This window comes from Macaca thibetana, chromosome 13, assembly GCF_024542745.1.
Source record: "Macaca thibetana thibetana isolate TM-01 chromosome 13, ASM2454274v1, whole genome shotgun sequence".
Classification (NCBI taxonomy): Eukaryota; Metazoa; Chordata; class Mammalia; order Primates; family Cercopithecidae; genus Macaca; species Macaca thibetana.
In genome coordinates this window covers 80,091,811-80,110,980 of record NC_065590.1, presented here as the reverse complement: position 1 = coordinate 80,110,980, position 19,170 = coordinate 80,091,811, and the positions used below count along the sequence as shown (strand labels likewise).

Genomic DNA, 19,170 nt, shown 5'->3' with positions numbered 1-19,170 from the left:
TGAGATAATTATGTAGTTGTTGTCCTTTATTCTAGCAATATAGTGTATAAATTAGTTGATTTTGGGGTATTAAGCCAACCCTGCATTCCTGGTATAAATCCCACTCAGACATGGTGTATAGTTCTTTCGATATGTTGCTGGATTCTGTTTGTTAGTGTTTTGTTTAGGATTTTTGTGTAAATATTCATAAGGGATATTGGTCTGTAGTTTTCTTGTGAGGTCTTTGATTTTGGTGTAAAACTGACATTATTGTGGGGACAAGAGTGACTTTATTTTAAATGCTAATCTGTCATGTAACTTCTGACTAACCCTGAGTCTGGGAATGACTCCAAAATATCTAATTGATGTATTACTCTTTATGTAGGAACACCTATTCTTTGTAAATTTTGCCTTTTCTCCAAAACAACCCTTGGTGCTGTGGCATCTGTCATAGGGTGTGATGCCTGCAGCCTTCTCTGAGCCACCTACACATTCCTTCCAGACTATGTGTCTATTTTCCCCCATGATATAAGCCCTGGGTCTTGGGGGTTGAGGTTCAGAGATCTACTTGTCTTGCAGCCACCCAAGACCATGCTTCCATCTGTAAGTTCCTCCTAATTAATCACCCTATACTGACAAACTGGATTTGTCTGCCTTCTTTGGCTTCTCGGCTCCTTCAGCATTTGAGGGTCACTTTACATATACAGTTTTTTTCAGGGAACAATCATAGAATGAGTTGGAAGTGTTCTTTCCTATTTGTTGGTAGAGTTTGTGAAGGGTTGGTATTAATTCTTTATTATTTCAATATTTGGTGGAATTCACCAGTGAAGCCATCTGGTTCTGGGCTTTTCTTTGTGGAAAGTTTTAAAGTTACTAATTTGATCTCTTGTTTTATTTCTTTTCAGATTTTTTATATCTTCTTGAGTCAGTTTTGGTACTTTATATCTCTCTAGGAAATTGTTTCATGTAAATTATCTGTTGGCCTATACTGTTGATCATAGTATTTCCTTGAAATCCTTTTCATTTATGTATGGTCAGTAGTGATTTCCCCTCTTTAATTCTTTATTTTAATAATTTAAGGCCGGGCAGGGTAGCTCACGCCTGTAATCCCAGCACTTCGGGAGGCCGAGGCAGGTGGATCACAAGGTCAGGAGTCAAGACTGGCCTGGCCAATATGGTGAAACCCCATCTCTACTAAAAATACAAAAATTAGCCGGGCGTGGTAGTGTGCGCCTGTAGTCCCAGCTACTCGGGAGGCTGAGGCAGGAGAATCGCCTGAACCTGGGAGTCGGAGGTTGCAGTGAACCAAGATCATGCCACTGCACTGCAGCCTGGGCGACAGAATGAGGCTCTGTCTCCAAAAAAAAAAAAAAAAATTATTTAAGTCCCCTCTCCTTTATTCCTTGTCAATCTAGCTGAAGTTTTATCAATTCTGTTGATCTTTCCAAAGAACCAATTTGTGGTTTTGCTAATTTTCTCTATTGTTTTTCTTTTTCTTTTTTTTTTTCTGAGACAGAGTTTTGCTCTTGTTGCCCAGACTGGAATGCAACAGCACTATCTCAGCTCACTGCAACCTCCGCCTCCCGGATTCAAGCAATTCTGTCTCAGTCTCCAAAGTAGCTGGGATTACAGGCATGCACCACCACACCCGGCTAACTTTTTTTTTTTTTTTTTGAGACAGAGTTTCGCTCTTGTCAGTGGCGCAATCTTGGCTGGAGTGCAGTGGTGCAATCTCAGCTCATTGCAAGTGATTCTTCTGCCTCAGCCTCCCGAGTAGCTGAGATTACAGGTGCCTGACACCACACCCAGCTAATTTTTTTGTATTTTTAGTAGAGATGGGGTTTTGCCATGTTGGGCAAGCTGGTCTCAAACTCCTGACCTCAGGTGATCTGCCCGCCTCGGCCTCCCAAAGTCCTGGGATTACAGGCGTGAGCCACTGTGCCTGGCCTTTTTTTTTTTTTTTTTTTTTTTTTTTAATATAAGCATTTACAGCTATAAATTTTCCTTCTTTTTCACTGCTTTAGCTGTATCTCATGATTTTGGTATGTTGTGTTTTTGTTTACATTCATCTCAAAGTATTTTCTAATTTTCCTTGCAATATCTTCTTTAACTTACTGATTATTTAAGGATGTGTTGTTTAATTTCTGTATATTTGTGAATTTCCAAAAGTTAGTTCTGTTATTGGTTTCTAATTTAATTCTATTGTGGTTGGAGAATATTCTTTGTATGACTTCAGTCCTTTTAAATCTACTGAGGCTTGTTTTATTCATTTTATTTTATTTTGAGATGGAGTTTCACTCTTGTTGCCCAGGCTGGAGTGCAATGGAGCTATCTCGGCTCACTGCAACCTCCGCCTCCCGGGTACAAGCGATTCTCCTGCCTCAGCCTCTCAAGTAGCTAGGATTAAAGGCATGTGCCACCACGCCCGGTTAATTTTGTATTTTTAGTAGAGATGAGGTTTCTCCATGTTGGTCAGGCTGGTCTTGAACTCCCAACCTCAAGTGATCTGCACACCTCGGCCTCCCAAAGTGCTGGGATTACAGGCATGAGCCACCATGCCCGTTGAGGATTGTTTTATGATCCATTCTGGAGACTCTAACATGTGATCCATTCTGGAGAATCTTCCATGTGCAATTTAGAAGAATGTGTAGTATTGTGTTGTTGAGTGTTATTTGATGTCTGTTAGGTTTAGTAGGTTTATAATGTTTCCCATGTCTTTTTTTTTTTGAGACAGAGTCTCGCTCTGTCCCCCAGGCTGGAGTGCAGTGGCTGGATCTCGGCTCACTGCAAGCTCCGCCTCCCGGGTTCACGCCATTCTCCTGCCTCAGCCTCCTGAGTAGCTGGGACTACAGGCGCCCGCCACTGCGCCCGGCTAATTTTTGTATTTTTTTAGTAGAGACGGGGTTTCACCGTGTTAGCCAGGATGGTTTCCCATGTCTTCTATATCCTTATTGATTTTCTACCTAATTGCTTGAAACCTGTAATTTTAAGATAGGTGGGAGGATTGCTTGAGTCAGATTCTATCTCTGTTGCCCAGGCTGGAGTCCAGTGGCGCGATCATAGCTCACTATAACCTGGAACTCCTGGGCTCAAGTGATCTTCCCCTCTGCCCCAACAACCTCTTGAGAAGCTAGGATCACAGGCATGCACCCCTGCACCTGGCTAATACAATTATCATTTGTGTAAATTTAAAATGTATTCATACAACAATGCACAGGTTTCAGTAACACATATTACATTAGTTATCTATAGCTGCTTCCAAATTACCCCCAAACTTAAACAGCAATAAACATTTATTATCTTCTATGGCTTCTATATAAATCAGGAATTCTACGGGCGAGAACAATTTAGCTGGGTGTTCTTGGCTCAGGGTCTCTCATGGGTTGTACTCAAACCGACAGCCAGGGCTGCAGTCATCTGGAGGTCAAACTGGAGCTGGAGGATCCATTTCCGAGGTGGCTCACTCCCATGGGTGGCAAGTTGTGGTGGCTGTCAGTGAGAGGCCTCAGTTCCTCACTATATGAGCCTCTCCACAGGGCTGCTTGGATATCATCACGACAGCAGCTGGCTTCCCCCAGAGTGAGCGATCCAAGAGGGAGCAAAGGGGTAGCTGCACTGCTTTTATTTTATTTTATTTTATTTTGAGACAGTCTCACTTTGTCACCCAGGCTGAAGTGCAGTGGCACGATCTCAGCCTACTGTAACCTCTACCTCCTGGGTTCAAGTGATTCCTGCCTCAACCTCCCGAGTATCTGGGAGTACACGCATGCATCACCATGCCCGGATAATTTTTGGGTTTTGTTGTTGTTGTTGTTGTTGTTTGTTTGTTTTTTTTTGAGATGGAGTTTCGCTCTTCTGCCCAGTCTGGAGTGAAGTGGCGTGATCTCAGTTCATTGCAATCTCCGCCCCCTGGTTCAAGCAATTCTTCTGCCTCAGCATCCCGAGTAACTGGGATTATAGGCACCTGCCACCACACCTGGCTAATTTGTGTATTTTTAGTAGAGACAGGGGTTCGCCATGTTGGCCAGGCTAGTTTTGAACTCCTGACCTCAGGTGATCCACCTGCCTCGGCCTCCCAAAGTGCTGGAATTATGGGCGTGAGCCACCGCACCCGGCCTGATGCACATCTTTTCCATCTCCTTTTTCATATGTTCACATAAGCACAAAAAACTTTACATTTCTATTTTTTATTTTTTGGTGTGTTTTTTTTTATGCAGCTGGGATCTTACTGTATATATTGATCTACAACTAGCTTTTTTCACAACTCTATGTTTTGAAGAGTTTTTCATGTCATTTAAGAAAGGTCTGTCATTATTTTTATTCCTGTACATTATTTCATAGTATGGAGATGCCAGAATTTATTTAATGACTTCCCTACTGATGGACATGCAGGTTGTTTCTACTGATCTTTCTTTTTTCTCTTCTCTTCTCTTCTCTTCTCTTCTCTTCTCTTTTCTTTCGATGTCTTGCTCTGTCACCCAGGCTGGAACGTGGTTGCGCGATCTCAGCTCACTGCAACCTCTGCCTCTCCGGTTCAAGCAATTCTCTGGCCTCAGCCTCCCAAGTAGCTGGGACTACAGGCACGCGCCACCACAGCCAGCTAATTTTTTGTATTTTTAGTAAAGACAGAGTTTCATCAAGTTGGCCAGGATGGTCTCCATCTCTTGACCTCATGATCTGCCTGCCTCCGCTTCCCAAAGTGCTGGGATTATAGGCGTGAGCCACCACACCTGGCCTCTTTTTCCCTTTCTCTGTGATGGGCTGCATATCTTTCTCACTGTTCATCCACCTTTTTACTTTCTCTTCACTTATTTGATCTCCCCTGGGGTTCAAGAATGGGGGACAAGGGACATGCAGACTGGATTCTGCTACAGGCAGAGGTCCTTGAAAGACAGAAGGGGCTGCTGTGGCAGATTCGCGATTCCTTCAGCCCACCTTCTCCTAACTAGCTCTTGGAGGATGTGATGCAACTCAGGAATGCCATGGTCCTTGCCTTCAGAGACCTCATGTCTAGCACAGGGACAGACATGTGAGTAACCTATGGGAGGCAGGCTAGCATCAGGTGAGGGGTAGCCTTCCAAGTCCAACTGACGGCTTGGGTTTTCATCCCACCCCACCACTTAACAGATATTTGACATTGGGCAAGTTATTTCACTTCCCAATATCTCAGTTCCCACACATCTAAACTGAGTCTCTTTTTTTATTAAAAGGTTGCTCTGATAAATAAATAAGATGCTTAGCACAGTGCCTGGCACACAGTAATCTATGAACATTGAACTGTTGGGAAACTAGCCAGGCTGTGGTCCTACCAATCACACAGGAACCCCTGGACTCTGGGCCTGTGGGATTTGAAGAGGTCTTCATGAATGAAAGGCGGAGACCTGAAGAATGGGCAGTACCTCCTGGTGGAGCTGGAGGAAGGTATTCTGGGGCATGGAAAGGTAAATGTAAACGCACAGTAGAAATCGGAGGCATATTTAGGGCATGGCAAATCGCACCCTGTGGCTGGAATGTCACGTTCATTGGCGGGGGAGGAAAGGCCTTTCAGGGATGTATGCAGGCAGCCTTCTGACAGAGGAAGGAGGTTCAAGTCTTCTCCATGGACCAGAGCTCCAAAGCTGAAGTCACAGGTCCACCATAGGACCACTGTTGAGGTTAGGCATGGCCGGAAAGGAGCTCCCTTCCCCACTATCCTCCTGCCTTCTTCAGCATGGGCCTCCTCCCAAGGCTTGGCCACTCCCAGCATCCAGCACCCCCACCTCTCAGCCGGGTTGGGAGGCAGGCGGAGGCTTTTCGCGGGGGCTGTGCCTGGTGGGCGGTTTTCCCAGAGCAGGGAGCACACAGGACTGAGTTGGCGCCTGCTTCCTCGGATGTAGACATTACTGGCTGGATGACCAGCCTAAGCCAGCTAGCTTGAGTCCAGGGCCTCCTCAGGCACTGTGTTTCTGCTCTGTGGGCTGCAGCCCCATAACCCAGTGGGGTGGCATGTCACAGAGGAAGGCCAGAGGGCCGCCAGCCATGCCAGGGGTGGGCCACAGCCAGACTCAGGCCAAAGCACGGTTGCTGCCAGGCGCTGACAGGAAGAGGAGCCGCCTCAGCAGGACAAGGCAGGACCCGTGGGAAGAAAGAAGCTGGAGCAATCAGAGATGGAGCAGAGCTACCCCTGGCCCTCGAGGGACCAGGGCTGGGGGCCTGGCTCTTGGCAGGGTAAGGAAATCCTGGACCTGCAGAGGGGTCCAAGGGAGGAAGGGGTTGGAGGGTGGGGAGATGCCACCTCCGATGGCAGAGCCTCACTCAGTATTACCGTTCCTGCCCAAGAGAGGGGACACTGGCCCCTTAGACTCCAAGGTGTCATGCTTTGGGTGGATGGGATAGATCAGAGCTCTCTGAGCTGCACTCACTCAATTCTCTTGAGGAAACTGAGGCCAGGAAGAGGGACGTGAATTTCCCAAGGTCACTGAGCAGCAGCCAGTGGTAGGACTGGGACTTCAGCCTTGTGCTTTGACCCCGGTTCTGTGTCTTTCCTCTTTCCCACAGCAGCCTCGTCGTCTCAGGACCTGGCTAGGTCAAGGGTCAGCCCTCCCAAACAGGGTGTGTCTCTGAACTGCCCTTGGCCCCAGCGCACTCTGATAAGCAGGATTCAGATTGGGCTTAGGACAAAGGCTCTGAGGAGGCATGAGTGGAGTAGTAGAGAGAACACAGGACTCTGGGTTCTGAGCCAAGCTCTGCCATCCTGCAGCCATCTGACCCCTGCCCAGGCCTTCTCTCAACTTCCTCAGCTGTGAAACAGGGCAGGGCTGAAGATGACAAAGGAGGGCAGAGGCCCTCTGGCGCCTGCTGTTAGACACCCTCCTACTCTGGCAGGAGACCTTTCACTCAAATGCTCTCAGAAGTCAGGGCAGTTGGGAGTCCAAGTCACACACACTCACTGGGGCCCTTTGTGCAGAGCGAGGCCTGTCCTGAGAACGCCGCGCGGGAGCGGAGCCGGGTCAGGACGCTGCGCCAGGCTTTCTTGGCCTTGCAGGCTGCTCTGCCTGCCGTGCCGCCCGACACCAAGCTCTCCAAGTTGGATGTGCTGGTGCTCGCCGCCAGCTACATAGCCCACCTCACCCGCACGCTCGGCCACGAGTTGCCTGGCCCCGCCTGGCCACCCTTCCTGCGTGGACTCCGCTACTTGCACCCTCTCAAGGTAGGTCACAAGCCCTGGGACTTGAGAGGCAGATCTTAATGCCCAGGGCCTTGGAGAAAGGGATTGGAATGAGGGGGACTTTGGTCTTGGGCTCCCTGCCTAGCGCAGAACTGACATCGGGGCCAATTTCTTCTGCTGTCTCAGAGAGAGAGGAGCCAAGGCTGGCCCTTGGGGCTGCGCTGACCCTGGGTTTCTCATGGGGTGGTGGCTGGAAATGACTTCATGGGAATGTACCTCCTTGAAGAGGAGGGAAAGACTCTGGGGTTCTTAGAGTCATGGGGAAAAAAAGAGCAGGTTCCAAGTCTGGGTCCTAGGAAAGGAAATTGTACCAAGGAGAGTCCTAGATCCCCATGCAGCTTCACCCCATTGTGCCTGCCTTGGTGCTTTCTGGGCTTCTGTTGCAGGAGAGATCTGCCCTCCAGGAGAACAATGGTCTGAGGGACCATCATTCTAGAAGCAACCAAGCTGGGGGAGTTAGCAGGGAGCAGTACAGGGAAGGTGTGCACCGCTTGCCAGACTGCAACCTAGCTTTTCTCAACCTCAGTTTTGTTACACGTAAAATAGAAGCTAACATGAGCCTTACTTCTCTTCCAAGGTACAAAATGGAAAGTCTAATGAACATTAATCATCTTTGCAATAACAGCTAACAGTTGAGTGCTAAAGATAGGCCAGGAGCTGGGTTAAGTACGTTAGTGTATTTTTGTCTTTTAATCCATGCAAAAGCCAAATGAGGATTACTTTACAGATGAGGAAACTGAAGCTTAGGGAGGTTATGAGGCTGAATGCTGTTTGAACCCAGGGGTGTCTGACTTCAGACCCCATGCTCATAGCCACTAAACAGACTACAGGGACAGCGCCATAAGGAGGTGAAGAGTGCACTGTGTTAAAAAGGAAGGGTCATCTTTGCCCTCTGAGGATAACATTGCAGTGGTATCAACTTATTTATTTATTTATTTATTTATTTATTTATTTACTATTATTTTTTTGAGACAGAGTTTCACTCTGTTGCTAAGGCTGGAGTGCAGTGGTGCAATCTCGGCTTACTGCAACCTCAGCCTCCCGGTTCAAGTGATTCTCCTGCCTCAGCCTCCTGAGTAGGTGGGATTATAGGCATGCACCACCACACCCAGCTAATTTTTGTATTTTCAGTAGAGACAGCATTTCACCACGTTTCCCAGGTTGGTCTCAAACTCCCGACCTCAGGTGATCCACCCACTTCGGCCTCCCAAAGTGCTGGGATTACAGGTGTGAGCCACCGCACCCAGCTATTTATTTAATTACTTACTTATTTTTGGGACAGGGTCTCACTGTCACCCATGCTAGAGTGCAGTAGTGCAATCATAGCTTACTGTAACCTCAAACTCCTGGGCTCAAGGAATCCTCCCACCTCAGCTTCACCAGTAGCTGGGACTACAAGCACATGCCACCACACCTGGCCTTCTTTTTTTTTTTTTTTTGTAGAGACGGTGTCTCACTTTGTTCCACAGGCTGGTCTCAAACTCTAAGCTCAAGTGATCCTCTCACCTCTCAACTTTATTTTTATGATACTTTTCACCATCTCTTTCCCCTAAATGTCATAGTTCTGAAATGTCTTGAAACTTGATTTTTTTTCTTCAATGCAAATATAGCTAAAATGTGCGAATTTGAGACTAAGTGGGGGAACTCTGAAATGTCAGTGGTGGTGCAGGGTCCTGGCGTGGTATAGTAGTTTCCTTAGCTGTAAAATAGTGACCAAGGCAAGGCCCTTGCTTGTAGTAGGTGATCAACAGCTAAGCTGAAGGATGAACCGAGGAGGGCCCAGTTAGGTCCAGCACTCCAGCACATCCACAGGGTGGAGCAGTTGGCCAGGAAGCAGCTCCCTCAGCCCCCAGGTGGAGAGGTTGTGAAGAGGAGGGCGACCTCAGGGCAGTCAACCTGGTGCATTCTGGGACTGCTCATGCTTCTGCTGGAAAGATGGGCAATCCTTGGAGGGCCCGGCTTGGAGTTTTTCCTGGCTCTGCTGCTCTGCCCATTGCCCAGCCTCTGGCTGTTGCCAGCTCTGCCCAGGCCACCTGATCTTCTGTTCACCTCCCTCCCAACAGAGGGCTGCTATTTTTGGGGCCCTCTCCCTCAGATGGCTCCTCCTGTGTCTCTCATCCAGGCTCTGGGTGATCAGGAAAACGTGTGGGGCTGTACATGAGGATGACCCTGATCAGAGCAGTGATGGCTGGGGAAGGTATCAGGGAGGGATGCTGGAGAAGGCTGGGTTTTGGGTGTCAAGGATCCTGGACTACGACGGGCTGCAAGAGCAGCATTTCTCACTTCTCAATCTGTGTCTTGCAGAAGTGGCCGATGCGATCTCGTCTCTATGCTGGAGGCCTGGGGTACTCTGATCTTGACTCCACCACAGCAAGCACCCCCAGCCAAAGAACAAGAGACGTAGAGGTGGGATCCCAAGTCCCTGGAGAGGCAGATGCTCTCTTTTCTGCCATGCCACTCTCACCAGCTCTTGGTGACAAATAATTATCACACTTGCCTTTTCTCCTAGACTGTGATTCATGCTTAGGGACCTGGATTTTCTGCCAGCCCCCACCTGTCTTCACTCTGATTCTCAGCCATCAGACTTGATTCAGACTCAGCTCCCAAGTTCCAGCATGCAGACCAAGAGAAGCAGTAACACTTCTGTGACGGACAGTACCCAGAGGGGCATAGGATGGAGAGCCTCCTCCTTGGTCCACAAGAGGGGACTTCCCTATGGCTCTTCTGTGACAGCTACTGGGAAGTGGGAGAGAAAGAGGTATAATTGGGCTCAAAGTTGAGCTAGGGAACCACCCTAACTTTCTTCCCCTAAGGTTTCTACAAACCCTCTGCAGATAGCGAAGACAGGTGCAGAGGGAGGGGCCTGGGATGGCACCAGCCCCAGGTGCTGATGGGAAAGCCAGGTGACCAGATAGGCTCTTGGTAGGTAGCTGCAAGTGTAAACAGATCTGGGCTGGGTCACACAGCCAGAAGAAAACTGAAGAAGGGAATGTGCTTTCTAACTGCATCATGAGATGCTTACCTGATGTTAGAGAGATAGTGGGGAATTCAGGATTCTTGCCTCTGTAGTATCTGTAGTATGGGCCTCTCCAGAAGCTGCCCCTCACCACTACATTTTCTCTCTCTCTTGGCTCCTGCACTCTTCCACTCTTTTCTTCTTCTTTTTATGTAGAGATGGGGTCTTGATATGTTGCCTAGGCTGGCCTTGAACCCCTGGCCTCAAGTGATCCTCCCACCTCAGCCTCCTAAAGTGCTGGGATTGCAGGCATCATCTCTGGCCCTAAAGAAATAACTTGAGAACTAATCATAGAATCTACACACACTGAAAATAATTTTCCAGATCAGATATAGCCTCAAACCTTGCACCTGAAGTCCAGACAGGGAACAAATTACCTTTCGGTTAAATTTCAGCCCTTCAGAGTGAGAGGGAATGGGCATGACCAACTAGAGTCCCAACAAGGTTATCCTTAGACACACACCATTGTTGTCATCATGAATGTAAGTGAGCTCTAGGCAGGCTGGGAATGGTTGGGGTCTGGGTTCTGGCATGACAGGACCCTGTACCTCCATAGGGCTGGCCAGGGCAGAGCTGAAATAGGGCTGGGGGTGCAACTGAGCCACTTGTGGTAGAGGTAGAAAAAGAGACACAGAACATTCCAGCCCCGAGCTGCCTGGGATGTGGGAGAACAGCTGGAATGTGGCCGGGAGCCATGGGGAGAAGGCCTCGGCCAAGGCTGAACTCATAAATCTGCCTTGAACCAAGTCTCCACAGAGGGACCCTGGAAAACTTGTGCAGAGCTGATGTGGGCAGCTGGACAGGGCCAGGCAGGGGCAGAGGCCAGGTGTGGGAGGGTGTGAGCACAGTGTTCTTCACAAGACCATAAAAGTCCAGCTAGAATGTACTATTTTTAAAGCCAAACAGCAGTATCTTCCTGGTTGAGTTCACAGAGGTGGTAGGATGAGAAGCAGATACATTTCCTCCTCAGTTGGTGGCACACTATTGTCCTGGGGATGAAGGGAAATTGGCTTGGGGGGTGTGTCGGGGTTCTTCGGATAGCATAGAACTTCCCCTGATGATAGAGTAGACTTTGGGTTGGAGCTTGCCCCACCTTGCCCTGCTCAGACTCAGGCCTTTGCTTAGTAACATTAGAGCCCTCTGGAGCGACTGCATGGCCCTGGTGGAGACAAGGAGGGCACAGGAAGGATGACGCAGGTGGAGGGCTGCAGGAGGCGGGTCCCATCACAACAAGTGTCTCAGGCTGTCTTGGGCCCTTTCCAGGCAAAGCTGTTCTCATTTGTGCCCAGGACAGTCGTGGGGGGCAGGGCAGAGGCCATCTCCTCCAGCCACGGAGACCCAGCCCCATCAGGCCAGCAAGCAAAGAGGCCTGGAAGAGGGCAGGGTGAGCCAAGGGGATGAATGGGTATAACCAGAGGATGGACTGGGCCCTCCCTCCCTGACAAGCACAGTAATGCCCTTGAGACATGTCAGGACTTGGATTCGCCAATGAACCAGAACCAGGAGTAGCCCCTTTGTCTCTGCAGCGAGAAAGAAAAACATGGCCCAGTTCGGTGGCTCATGCCTGTAATCCCAGCACTTTGGGAGGCCGAGGCGGGCAGATCATGAGGTCAGGAGTTCGAGACCAGCCTTGCCAACATGATGAAAACCCTTCTCTACTAAAAATACAAAAATTTGCCAGATGTCATGGTGGGCACCCGTAATCCTAGCTACTTGGGAGGCTGAGGCAGGAGAATTGCTTGAACCCGGGAGGCAGATTGCAGTGAGCCAAGATCGCGCCACTGCACTCCAGCCTGGGCGAAGAGAAAGACTCCATCTAGGAAAAAAAAGAAAACAAAAAAAAGAAGTAAAATAAAATATGGATGAAAACATTTGAGTATGGATGACAAATGACACTAGGGTGGCCTGGCTCAGGAGTTGGAGGCTCAGCTGCTCCACAGGGGACTGGCCTGGCCCACTTGGTCTTCCTGTACCACCTGCCCCATCCCCAGGACTTGGGACTGGGATGGAGGTAGAGGTGAGGAACAAGACTTCCCTGCTGGCTCCCTCCACAGAGCATGTGCTTTCTGAGGAACAGGATGGCAGGGTGGAGGCTTCGATGGGGCTGTGTGGCTGAGTGTGGTGGCTGATGCCTGTAATCCCAGCACTTTGGGAGGCCAAGGGGGCGGATCATCTGAGGTCAGGAGTTCAAGACCAGCCTGACCAACGTGGTGAAACCCTGTCTCTACTAAAAATATGAAATTAGCTGCGCATGGAAATATGTCTCTACTAAAAATATGAAATTAGCTGGGCATGATGGCACATACCTATAATCCCAGCTGCTCGGGAGGCTGAGGCAGGAGAATCGCTTGATCCCAGGAGGTGGAGGTTGCATTGAGCTGAGATCATGCCATTGCACTCCAGCCTGGGTGACAAGAGTGAAACTCCATCTAAAAAAAAAAAAAGATGGGGCTGTGGGAGAAGCAGAGCTGGCCCGGTGATTTCTAAGTAATACAGTGGACACTGGATTTTACCAAATTGGGAACTGGAGAAGTAGAGGATCTAGCTTTCTCTGAGACTCTTTTTCTCTTCCTCTGGGAGGAGCCTGGCTAGGGTGAGTCAGGTGGCACTGTCCTCTCCCTTTGGTGGCATGAGCTCTAAACCTAGGGCCCCTAAACGCTTATTGTATTCTAGATCAAGGTAGGCAAACTATGGCCAGTAGGCCAAACCCAGCCCCCCGTGTATTTTTGTAAATAAAGTTTTATTGGAACGCATCCACACCCAAGTGTTTACATGTTATTTATGGCTGCCTTTCTGATAGCATTGCAGAGTCAAATAGCTGCACTAGAGACTGAAAAGCCTAAAATATTTACTTTCTGGCCCTTAATAGAAGTTTGCTAACTCCTGCTCCAGCTCAGAGGTATTCAAAGTATGGTCTAGGAACCCTGGGAGTCTCTGAGGCCCTTAAGGTGGTCTAAGTGGCCAAAACTACTTTGATAGTTTTATGTTTTTAGGCCGCACACGGTGGCTTGCACCTGTAATCCAGCACTTTGGAAGGCGGAGGCGAGTGGATCTCTTGAACCCAGGAGTTCAAAACCAGCCTGGGCAACGTGGCAAAACCCTGTCTCTACTAAAAATAGAAAAATTGGCCAGATGTGGTGGTAGCTGTAATCCCAGCTACTGGGAGGCTGAGGCATGAGAATCGCTTGAACCCAGGAGGCAGAGGTTGCAGTGAGCCAAGATCGCACCACTGCACTCTGGCCTGGGTGACAGAGCGAGACTCCATCTCAAAAAAACAAAACAAGGTGGGCATGGTGGCTCACGCCTGTAATCCCAACACTTTGGGAGGCTGAGGAGGGCAGATCGCTTGAGGTCAGGAGTTTGAGCCCAGCCTGGGCAATAGGTGAAACCCCGTCTCTACCAAAAATACAGAACAATTAGCCGGGCATGGTGGTGGGCATCTGTAGTTCCAGCTACTCAGGAGGCTGAGGCAGGAGAATCGCTTGAACCCCGGAGGCAAAGGTTGCGGTGAGCCGAGATCGTACCACTGCACTCCAGCCTAGGTGAAAGAGAAAGACTCCATCTCAAAAAATAAAAACAAAACGAAACAAAAAATTAGCTGGGCTTGGTGGTGCACACATGTAGTCCCTGCTACTCGAGAAGCTGAGATGGAGAATCACCTGAGCCTGGGAGGTCAAGGCTGCAGTGAATGGTGTTCTTACCACTTCTCACCACAGCACTCCAGCTTGGGCAACAGGAGTGAGACCCTCTCTCAAACAAACAAACAAAAAATAAGTTACTTATATTTTTTACTCGCACTCTCTCAAGAGTGTAGTGGAATTTTCCAGGAGCCACATGACATGTGATATTGCAACGAATGGAGTGAAGAAGCAGATAAGAGACTCCAGCTGTCTACTACAACAGACATTAAAGATATTTTCAAAAACTGTAAAGCACTGCCATTCTCACTAAATATTTTCTTCTTATATGGAAAACAATAATATTGCATAAAAATTTTATATATGTTCACATAAAATGGGTTCATCAATTAGTGTTATTTTAAAATAAATATTTTTAAAATTCTCTATTTTAATTTATAATGTGATGGTTATGGATAGATATAACCCACATAAGCAAAAGCTCTTCAGGGTCCTACTTTTTTTAAGAATGTAAAGGGGTCCTGAGAACAAAAATTATGAGAACATCAACTCTAGAATAGCTTGTCGATGGTCTAGGAAAGCCCCTGGCCTGCCCGCCGGCTCACCCCTGTACTGAGACAGCTCTACTTGGTCCAGAGACAGAGGACTTGGGTTGAGGGGGAGTGCCTGGCACAGTGAGGACAGAGGCGGAGTCCTGAGTCAATATCACAGGGAGGTCTCCTGGAGGACACAGGGTGGGCTGCTCCCCTGATGGGCTGTGCCAGCCAGAGTTATGGCCTCCTTGTCTCTGCTGTACTCCAGCACACCATTCCTCAGCTTCTCAGGAAACAGGCCGGTGTCCACAAGGTGGTCCTGCAAACACAGAGCTGGTGAAGGTGAACGACAGGTGGTGATAGGATTCATGCAGAAAAGGTCCCCGCTAGAAGGAAGCCCAGCAAGGCTGGGTGCAGGAGGGAGAGCACAGCCTAGTGGGGAGCACAGGGTGGGTTGGGGAGGGGAGTTGACCAGCCCAGGCCGGGGCTGAGCTCCTCTGAGCCCTGAGATCCTTCTGCCCCTCAAGCCAGTGCAGCCCTGTGGGTAGAACCTGAGACAGCCGTGTGGGACACATGCTTAGCTGATCCTGAGAGAGAGAAAGAGGCACTAGGGGCAGGGGGAGAGAAAAGGGGTGGAAGGGAACCTGAAGAGTCGGTGGCATCTGCGGAGAAAGGCAGGGAGGCGCCACTTGGACAGCAGGTACTACCTGGCCGTAGCTCCTGCCGTGGAGCCTCTTCTGACACGACAAGGGAAGGAGGAACAGGAGCTTCGGCAACACTGGGTTCCCAGTGTTCGGCAACACTGGGAGTGCGAGGCAACACCGGCCTCGCATTCCCCCTGAAGGCAGAGGTGCTTCTGAGTCTCTGCGTGGAACCATCCACAGCAGTGAGCCCCATGTCCTCCCTTGGGCCCCAGAAGCCCCAGCCCCCGACCCCCTCCTAAATCCCAGCAGAAAAGCCTGACAGCTACTGACACCCAAGAGCTGAGGGCAGGAGCCTTTCCCCCCAGGCGACAGAGTCCCTTAAAGCCCTCTTTCAGCCCCTTGGTAGTCCTCTGCACTGCAATCCCACACCCTCACCCACACCCTCACCCACACCCTCATCGGTGAGCTGATTCCAGGTCCTCCGACCCCCACAAGGCTGCCTATCAGCTGCAGCTCCACAGGCCCTGGCTGGCAAGTGGCCTCCAAAAAACCTCCACCTTCCCAGCTTTGTGGATGGGCAGCCCCAGGGTGAGGATCTGTGGCCTCTTGGTAGACTCTAGGTTTCCTACTTTCCCTACTTCCCCCAACTCTGTGCTCCAGGCTGCCTTGGGAATGTGGTAGGCGCCTCCCCTCTCCCGGGTTCTACCTCCCACACTTTGCCACGGGAGAGAAAGTTTGATTCCCAACACAGCAAGAGGGTCAGCTGCTGAGCAGCGGAACAGAGGGCAAGGGCCCACTCCAGGGTTCTGAGTAACCCCAGGAGATACTCAAAAGAGGTAGGAGCTGAGCTCTGGTGAGACGATGGGGAGAGAAGAAGGAACTAAGAACCTCTGCCATTAAATACGCCAGAAGTTACGTAGGGCCAAAGACAATTGCTTTTTCTTTAAACTTGGAAAAGTTACCAAAAAGTACGATCCAGTAATCAGAACAGAAACAACCCTCCACATTGATGATGGTGAAAGCAGAAAAGCAAGTTGAGTATATCGAGTCGGCCTAAATCACTTGACAGTTGTATCATGCTTTAGTGCCTCAGCAGCTCTGGGTCCAGGGCCAGTTGGATGAAAATGGATTGTATTAGTCTGTACTTATGCTGCTAATAAAGACATACCCGAGACTGGGTAATTTAGTAAGGAAAGAGGTTTAATTGACTCACAGTTCCACAGGGCTGGGAGGCCTTGGGAAACTTACAATCATGTTGGAAGGGGAAGCAAACACGTCCTTCTGCACAAGGTGGCAGCAAGGAGAAGTACAGAGCAAAAGCGGGAAAGCCCCTTATAAAACCATCAGATCTCATGAGAACTCACTCACTATCACAAGAACAGCCTGAGGGTAAACACTCCCATGATTAAATTACCTCCTGCCGGGTCCCTCCCACGACATGTGGGGATTATGAGAACTACAATTGAGGATGATATTTGGGTGGGGAGAGAGCCAAACCATGTCACAGATTCTGTGTCACATATCAGCTAACTGCATAATGGCTGACTGGGCCCCTGGAGCTCTGGGTTCCTTGAGAAGGAACAGGTACATTCTTTTTTTTTTTTTTTTTGAGATGGAGTCTTTTGTCACCCAGGCTGGAATGCAGTGGCATGACCCTGGCTCACTGCAACCTCCATCTCCTGGGTTCATGCAATTCTCCTGCCTCAGCTTCCCAAGTAGCTGGGATTACAGGCATGTGCCAGTATGCCTGGCTAATTTTTGTATTTTCAGTAGAGACAGTTTCACCATATCGGTCAGGCTGGTCTTGAACTCCTGACCTCAAGTGATCCACCCACCTTAGCCTCCCAAAGTGCTGGGATTACAGGTGTGAGCCACCATGCCCAGTCTTTTTTTTTTTTTTCTGAGACGGAGTTACTCTCTTGTCACCCAGGCTGGACTACAATGGTGCAATCTTGGCTCACTGCAACCTCTGCCTCCCAGGTTCAAGCGATTCTCCTGCCTCAACCTCCTGAGTAGCTGGGATTACAGGTGCCCAGCACCATGCCTGGCTAATTTTTTTTTTTTTTTTTTTTTTTTTGAGGTGGAGTTTTGCTCTTGTTGCCCAGGCATGATCTGGGCTCACCATAACCTCTGCCTCACAGGTTCAAGCGATTCTCCTACCTCAGCCTCTCGAGTAGCTGGGACTACAGGGATGTGACACCACGCCTGGCTAATTTTTTTGTATTTTTAGTAGAGACAGGGTTTCACCATGTTGTCCAGGCTGGTTTCGAGCTGCTGACTTCAGGTGATCCACCTGCCTCAGCCTCCCAAAGTGCTGGGATTACAGGCGTGAGCCACTACACCCGGCCCTTTGTTTTTTTTTGTTTGTTTGTTTTGTTTTGTTTTGTTTTTGAGATGGGAGTCTCACTATGTTGCCCAGGCTAGCTTTAAACTGCTAGGCTCCAGCAATTCCCCTGCCTTCCAAAAGCAGAGTAGCTGAGACTATAGGCCTGTGCCACCATGCTTGGCTTTGTTGAAATATCCTCTTTGGCTTCTTTACCAGAACCTTTTCTGCTTAAATTTACATCCCAAGCCAAGGAGATCATCTAGTCTGAAAGAACTCATAGCTCTTCCTAAATTGCAAAATTGTGAAAAAAAAAAGTCTTAATAGAAGAGTATTGGTAAGATTGCTCAGTTCTCTCAAAGCCTTTATTTTTCCCAATTTGACATGGTCCTGGGCAATGGTCGCATTACCTAATGCAATAACTGCCATTCTTTCTGCAGAGCTTTCATTCAATTTGTGCTCAGTTATGGCAACCATGAAATCTATAGGTGTTTCCCCAGAGACAGTCTAAGCAGACATGAAGAAACAGTGCAGGAAAGAGAACACTCAGGGTTTGTAAAGCATACTTGACCAACTGCTGGAGTAAAAATGACTTTTGCACAAATGACATTTGGTTTTTGTATGATTTTTTATTTTTTTATTTTTGTGTTTTGAGACAGGGTCTCCCTTTGTTGCCCAGGCTGGAGTGGAGTAGCATTATCTCAGCCCACTGCAGCCTTGACCTCCCAGGCTCAAGTGATACTCCTACCTCCTCAGCCTCCTGAGTAGCTGGGACTACAGGTGTGTGCCACCACTCCTGGCTAATTTTTTAAAAAAATTTTTTGTAGAAACGGGGTCTAACTATGTTACCTAGGCTGGTCTCAAACTCTAAGACTCAAGTGATCCTCCCTCCTCAGCTTCCCAAAGTGCTGAGATTACAGGCGTGAGCCACCACTCCTGGCCTACAAATGACATATTTTTTGGAAATATTGAGGAAAAAATTGAGGCAAAATTAATACAAGTAGAGAGTTTATTTGGGCCAAGTTTGAGGACTGCAACCTGGGACATTGGATTCAAATTGCCCTGAATACACACTCCCGGGTTGCCTTCCTCAAACTTGGTCCCACAAAACTCTCTACTTATGTAATTTTGCCTCAGTTTTTTCCTTCGGATCAACATATCTGACACAGTAGGATTTGGAGTGACTCAGCCCTGACCACCTGCTGTTTCTCTCTGGAAGTGGTGCTCAGTACCTGCACAAATCCACTGTGGTCTCAGTCTTCAGAAGTCCCATCTGGCATTGCAAGTGAGTTCTGAATCTGGACCTCCCTTTCTTTGGTTAAGTCCAAATTTTAATTTGGGCTGTTTCTCTTTTGACTCTCTCAGAATGAAAGTCTCTGTCTCCGACTTTCTGATTGAAGACAGGGGATCAAGATTTTGTTTTCTGCCAACACATAGAACTGTGGTTTGCTTTCATTTTCAGCTGAGGTCTTGTTGCATTGTGACCTTTCATTTTGGAAACTGGACGTGTTTCACCTATGACCAACTTCTTTTGAAGCTATTTTTCCTAATTAACGAGAGTGAATGGATTCTTCACTCTAAAGATGAAAGGTTCTTGTTCCCTCTGAACTGTGAGAGTGCTCTAAATAATTAGAGACCTGGTGGAGGTGTTGGACTCTTGTCCATGATATCTAGTGGCCTTACAGGGTTTCCTCTCTCAGAGGAACATCTGCAATCTCTTGCTCTGCCAGCAAATGCACGTGAAGCCTGGTCACCTAGCACTAGTGAGCCCTCTGTGACCTTCCAGGGACTCCAAGTTTCTAAGACACATAAAGAGTGGACCCAACTCAT

General features: G+C 48.7%; 3 protein-coding genes across 4 annotated transcripts in view; 2 read left to right on the top strand and 1 right to left on the bottom strand.

The window, feature by feature from the left end:
* The window catches only part of LOC126933728 (EMILIN-1), a 150,440-nt gene that overhangs the window by 71,242 nt on the left and 60,028 nt on the right, over positions 1 to 19,170 (top strand). The window lies entirely within an intron of this gene.
* The window catches only part of PREB (prolactin regulatory element binding), an 84,857-nt gene that overhangs the window by 20,778 nt on the left and 44,909 nt on the right, over positions 1 to 19,170 (bottom strand). The window lies entirely within an intron of this gene.
* On the top strand, positions 5,846 to 10,719 carry TCF23 (transcription factor 23). 2 transcript variants are annotated; one of them, XM_050753848.1, is made up of 4 exons: positions 5,846 to 6,186; positions 6,926 to 7,168; positions 9,491 to 9,592; positions 9,696 to 10,719. In XM_050753848.1, the coding sequence occupies exons 1-4, from the start codon at positions 5,965 to 5,967 to the stop codon at positions 9,711 to 9,713; spliced, it is 585 nt and encodes a 194-aa protein (XP_050609805.1). In that variant the 5' UTR covers positions 5,846 to 5,964; the 3' UTR covers positions 9,714 to 10,719. The 2 variants fall into 2 exon arrangements, with proteins under 2 accessions (XP_050609805.1, XP_050609804.1); XM_050753847.1 differs by having other exon boundaries at positions 9,491 to 10,719.